We start from the raw sequence: 6,711 nt of genomic DNA, 5'->3' as shown, positions 1-6,711 counted from the left end.
ATTCTTGTAAACTGAAAAACTGTTCCCATAATTATAATAACAATTTATAGGCGAAATTCGATTTTTTATTGCTAAACACTTTTTATACATTTATGATTCAAAGTATTGTCCATCGCTGGCCACTATTTTCTCCTATCTTTCGGGTAACGTAATAATCCCGCGTTGAGAAAACATCTTTTGGAGAGATGGGGTATGATTTCCTATTTCAAGTATATCTTGACCATTTTCGCAACATGAGGTCGGAAGGGAAGGGGGAAGGCCGGCATATCCCCATGATTTTCTGCGCTTGGGATTATCGTATGAACCAATTTCTCGTCTCCAATTACAATGTGATGCTGAAATACCTTTCATCTTTGCCTTGCAAGCAGCTGTTCACAAGCAAACAAACGCCATTCAATAAATCTCGGCTTCAACTCGTACGGCTCCCAATCTCCTTGTTTCTGAATCATTTCCATGACTTTCAGGAGTTTAGGAGTGGCTTGTTGTGTCACTTCCAATAATTCTGACAATTCTTATTGCGTTTGACACGAATCTTGATCCAGTAGTGCCTCCAATTCTGAATCTTCGAAAACCTTCTCACTTCTACTGCCATGCTGGTCTTCGACGTCAAAATCGCCATTTTTGAAACGTTGAAAACACTTGCGGCACGTTCTTCCAATGATGGGGGCCTCATCATAGGTATTTCAGAGCATTCGATAAGCCTCAGCCGCAGATTTCTTGATATTAAAGCAGAAAATTAAAACCTTCTGCAAATGACGAGAATTTGGTTCGTAAGCTGACATGTTTAGTCGAGAATAACTTTATTATGCAGACACAACTCGACTAATATTTCCATGGTGTTATGTTGTAAGAATATCTAAGCTAATTGCATGACATCTTCAATCTATTTATTTCGACTACCACTTACCGCTACAACTATCTATTGCAAAACGGTGGATGCAAAGCTATACACCTTATAGTTTTATTCATTGATTTTTTTGTAATCAGAATAAAGAACATCTTCATTCTAAGGCCAGTTTATCTTATCTTCTATCAAATATCCCAAGTAATCATCTAACCCCACACATAAAGTGAACTATCTACGAGAGAAATAACACAAGTCACTTGTTTTATCTATATGTGAATAAAGTCGCAGTTAATGCGAAATCGATGGAAGATTTGAAAGTTATATTCTCCAGATTACCATCCTTGGAAGCTGCATTCAAGTTTCTGATGATATCTGAAATGAGATTTCCAAGGAATTCTTTTTCTCATTTGGAGAGTAAGTATATTAGCGTAGAATGCACATCGCGCATTTTATTGTGCAAGAAATGTTTAGATGTAAAGTGGAAAAGTTTCCAGTTTCATTATCTGGGAGTCGTTGGTTCAGAGAAGTGACTTGTCGAAGATGTCTATGGAAAAATATCTTACGATAATATACAAAATGGCGTCAAGTGAAGATGATCATAGCGATGGTGAGAGCATCAAAAGTGATAAAAGCACAGTTTTATTAGATAACAATTATAAATGTTGTACCAAAAAAGTGTGCGCGATCCAAATTTGCATAAATTGCGAAGGTATATACCATGGATCTTGCGTTAAGAAGAAAAACATCAAGGTAATCAGTGGAAGATATATCGAGTGTTGTGATAAGATCCTCGAAAAACGCAAAAAACTGAACAAGGAAGAAGTTTTGGAGCTCAAGATCGAATACCTGAGTAAGCTATTAGCAGAATCACAAGATAAAAATGAGATTTTGAAAGAAAATAACATGATATTAAAAGAAAATAATAGGTTATTAAAACAACAGATAAGTAACATGGAAAAAAAAAGTGACATAAAGAATGTAACGCAATATTCAAGTATTGTGAAAAGTAGTTCCCAAAGAGAAAATACTGCCTCAGATAAAATTATTCCGAGAGTAGTAGTTCAAATGACTGACAGACCAGGTAATAAACAAAACAATGATAAACCTCAAAATACATCAGCAATACAAGAAAATTCCGTCAACACCAAAGTCCCCAGAAATGAATGAAAACAATACTGAAACTACAAATATGTCACAAGAATCTGAGTTCACTGAAGTGAAAAGAAGAAAACGGTATGCAAAGAAGAGATTAGGAACGGGAAGTGATTCAGGAAATGGTTTTTCAGGCCCGGAAAGAAAAGTTTGGTTGAATATCTATAGAGTAAACAATAATGTAACAACTGAAATGGTGGAAGGTCATATCAAGAAACAACCTGGTTTCGAAAATACAAAAATTACTGTAACAGAACTACAGACAAAACAAGGACAACTCAAAAATTTTTGTGTTACAGCTCCACTTACAAAGAAGAATGAAATGTACGAACCATCTTTCTGGCCACCAAATGTAGGAATAAGAAGATTCAAATTTGAAATCCATAAAAGAAATAATGAAAATACTTTTTTAGTATAATTAACAATCATATAGGTCCTAAAATCAAACATCCAAAAGTATATAGTCCAAAAAATTCCAAAATAAGTATAATACATCAGAACATACAGTCTATAGGTAATGCTGTCAACAAACTTGAATATGGACTCCAAAAACATGAAGAATGCAAAATTTTATGCTTGACAGAACATTGGAAGTCAGAAGAACAATTAACCAGTTTTCCAATTGCTAACTTTAATTTGATTGGAAGTTTCTGTAGACCTGAGGGAAGTCATGGTGGATCAGCTTTATATTTTCACAAAAACATCAAAGGCAAAACAAGAAAACAACTGCAAAAATTTTCCAAGTATGGAGAGTTTGAATGTGCAGCTGGAGAGTGGACCACAAAAAAGAGACAATTCATAGTTCTGTCAATATATAGACCTCCAAATGGTAGCATAAAAACTTTCCTGTCCGCAATGGAAAAAGTTTTAGAGAAAATTCATCAAGAAAATAAGGAGATAATAATAGCAGGTGATTTCAATATTGAATTATTAAGACCAAATAAAGATGCATCTGAGTTACTAAATTTGATGGAATCTTTCAATCTCAATCCAGTAATTAACCAGGATACAAGAGTTACTGATAGGTCAAGTTCATCCATTGACAATATTTTCACAAATATTTCTGATTGGGAAAGTTCTGTGTTCAACATTCATGTATCAGATCATAAAGCGCAAAAACTCAGTTTCTTAATAGAAATAGAGAAAAATAATAATCTTAAGTTCTGTCGATTTTATGGTCTGCAAGAAAAAAAGACATTTCTGGAGGAATTATTCAGTCAGAGCTGGGAGCTTGTAAGAGAAGCAGACACACAAAATGTTGATGAGCAATGGAATATTTTCATGTCGGACTTTACGAATATATTCAATAAAAACTTCCCAAAAAAACTGTCAATAAACAAAAAGCATTTGAGCAAGTATAGATCACCTGAAATTGAAGAAATAAAAAAGAGACTAGATATTCTTTTGATTATGAGTAACGCTAGTAAACAACATATGGATCTGTACAGAAATACAAAGAAAGAATATGACCACGCACTGAAAAAACAGAGAACAAAATCTTATGAGGAACGGGTGATTAGATCTGACAATAAAAGCAAGACTATGTGGCAAATCTGCAAGGAAATATCAGGTACAATTAAAGATCAAGAGAATTATCAGCTAGAAGGAACCCCAGAAGAAATTGCGGAAAATTTAAATATACACTTCAACAATACAGTAACTGATATATTGAAAAACTTACCCACAATAGCTATAAATTATTCCCACATGAAGTATATCGATAAATCTTTTTATTTGAAACCTACCACTCCTACAGAAGTTGAAAATTTAGGTGAATCGATTAAAAACAAATTCAGTAGTGGTGACGATGAAATCCCGATTATGATAGTCAAACTAGCATTGCCAGCAGTTAGCAAAATAATATCATATATAATAAACAACTCATTCAAATATGGTATTTTTCCTGAGAGTCTAAAGATGGCATTAATAAAACCCATCTTCAAAGAAGGTCATCCAGAAATTTTAAGCAACTACCGGCCCATTAGTCTACTACCAGCTTTCTCTAGAGTTTTTGAAATGCTGGTGTCTGCAAGAATCATAAATTTTTTCAATGAAGAAGACCTATTCAATCACACTCAACACGGATATCTACATGGACGATCGACACAAACAGCCATCTTTCAGTTTGTACAGTACATCTTGGAATTACTCGAAGACAAAAAAATGGCATTGGGAATATTCTTGGACATTTCCAAGGCCTATGATTCATTAAATATGGAATATTTGCTTAAAAAATTGGAATTTTATGGTGTACGAGGAAATGCAAATGATTGGCTGAAATCCTACATGTCTTACAGAAAACAAAGAGTAACCGTCACAAAAGACAATATTACCAGCAAATCAAAAATACTAACAAGAACGATAGGAATAGATCAAGGAAGCGTCATTGGAACATTACTTTTCATAATTTACCTGAATGACTTGGGAAACATAATTCAAAATAGTGAAGGAAATATTGTCAATTTCGTCGACGACACAAATTTACTTACTGGTGCAGAAGATTTTGAAGAGCTGACAAGAAGAGCAAGTCACATTTTTGTAAAGTCAAAAGCATGGTTCGATCAAAATAATCTAATATTAAATGAAAATAAATCAAAAGTCCTGATATTTGATACAAATAGATCAAAAAAAGAAAAGTCAGATAATATTGCTTTGTCACAATTTAATTTCAAAATATCTGAGTCAGTAAAGTTCCTTGGCATATATATTGATCGATTCTTGAACTGGCGCCAGCATACGGAAATTATTTGTAAAAGATTAAGTAAAATTTGTTTTGCACTTAGATCAATTACAGAGTATATGAGTGAGAATACCTTGAGAATTATATATTTTGGAAATTTTGAAAGCACTCTCAAGTATGGTATTATTTTTTGGGGAAATAATGAAAATTTAGAAAAGATATTTTTAATTCAGAAAAGAGCGATACGTATTATTTGTAAAATGGGTTATAGAGATTCATGTAGGGGAAAATTTAAAATGAAGAATATTTTTACGGTATGTGGTTTATACTTGTTTGAATGTTTGATGTTTTTATATAGGAATAAGCATAAATTCTCAGTTGAAAATCCCAGTAGTTATAATACCAGAAACCTAGATATAAATTTTCCAACTCATAGACTTACATTAACTGAAAAATGTCCTTCTTATATGGCTATCAAAACTTTTAATAAATTGCCAAATGAAATAAAATGTATAACACATTATAAAACATTCCGAAATAGAGTAAAACATCTGCTTATTAGTTTAGAACCATATAGTTTAAGGGAATATTTTGATCGAGCTGGATAAAGCTCAGAATTTTGACGTCATTTCATTTAAATTGTCAGTTTTAGTTTCATACTGTAACTTTGAATTTACTTGAAATAAAGAAATATTATTATTATTATTATTATTATCATAAAACATCTGTCTGGAGGCAAGTGCCAGAGAATAGCGATATTGAAGGTAATGAACAAGCCGATGAACCTATAAAAAGGGGGAGCAAGTTTTATTATCCGCGAGATCTGAACCCTTTCAGAACACTGCGGGGCAACAGTTCATCAATGAGAGCACAGAGGTAAGTGATCGTTTTGACAAAATACTGCTGGTCTTACAAGAGTAACAAGATTCTATGGGTTCTCTCACTCAGATGTCATGAGCTTAGTTTCGAATCATTATGATACCGCTGATGAGTGCACTGCCCTAACTTTTCAATACCTTCTTTAATTCAGCTAAAATACTCTCGAAGTTTCGGCACTTCCGGTTATACAAGAATTAAAAAAAAAATTAAATAAAAATTTTTTTTTTCTTTTTATGTCTTAGATATTATCAATATTTCCATTTTCCTAAAATTTCTCTTTCCCGAAATTATTGCGTTAGTCCTTATAATTTTCAAAATATTGAGGAACAACCGAAAAAAAAAGAGAATTTCCATAGTGAATATTACGTGAATTATTTTAACTCTGAATATCCTATGCGTATACTCAATTCACTTTCTCAAACTAGAATGATGTAGAAATATCGGGCATATCTTGAACTTATCACAGGGTGTTTCAAATATTGTGCCAAAAATTGTGAACAAAATCATAACTTTCGATTTTCAAATTGGAACTGTAAAAAAAAGGGTAGTGTCCAAACATGATTATACTCCCAAATTCAATAATTCAAGAGTTATTCGAGATTTTATGGATTTATGTTATACGTAGGGTCTAATTCATATTTCATTCGATCATGAATTCAAGATGCACGATATTCCAACATCATTCTAGTTTGAGAAAGTGGATTGAGTGTACGCATCGGATATTCACAGTAAAAATATTTCACGTAATTGTGACTAAGTAAATTCTCTCTTTTTTACGGTTTTTTCTTGATATTTTGAAAACTATGAGGACTAACGCAATAGTTTCAGCAGAAAGTAATTGAGAATGAAAATCTTGATAATTAATAAGACATAAAATGAAAAAAAAAAGATTTTTTGAAAAACTTTTTTTCAATTCTGGTATAACCGGAAGTGCCGGAACTTCGAAAATATTTTAGCTGAATAGGGCATCATGAACAATGTCATATTCCGAATTTTCAGATTTCAAATCGGCCCCGTTCTCCAGAAACGTCTAATAGGCCGTCGAACTTGAAACACCCTGTATAATGCCATATATATAATTTAATATGTGGCAAAGATTTTTGTTGGTGCAAGATGATGCCAGGCCTCACGTCGCTCTAGTTGTGAAAAATTA

The 6,711-nt window shown here is 32.8% G+C and overlaps 1 protein-coding gene across 1 annotated transcript; it reads left to right on the top strand.

Annotated features, from left to right (window-relative positions):
• Positions 1 to 1,423: 1,423 nt before the first annotated feature.
• LOC123677854 lies at positions 1,424 to 6,013 on the top strand. The gene is made up of 4 exons (XM_045614584.1): positions 1,424 to 1,697; positions 2,134 to 2,323; positions 2,656 to 4,537; positions 5,984 to 6,013. Exons 1-4 carry the CDS (start codon positions 1,424 to 1,426, stop codon positions 6,011 to 6,013), a joined length of 2,376 nt encoding a protein of 791 aa, XP_045470540.1.
• The last annotated feature ends 698 nt before the right edge of the window (positions 6,014 to 6,711 follow it).

The sequence above is a fragment of the Harmonia axyridis genome, chromosome 4, assembly GCF_914767665.1.
Source record: "Harmonia axyridis chromosome 4, icHarAxyr1.1, whole genome shotgun sequence".
Taxonomy (NCBI): domain Eukaryota; kingdom Metazoa; phylum Arthropoda; class Insecta; order Coleoptera; family Coccinellidae; genus Harmonia; species Harmonia axyridis.
This window is presented reverse-complemented; position numbering and strand designations above follow the sequence as displayed.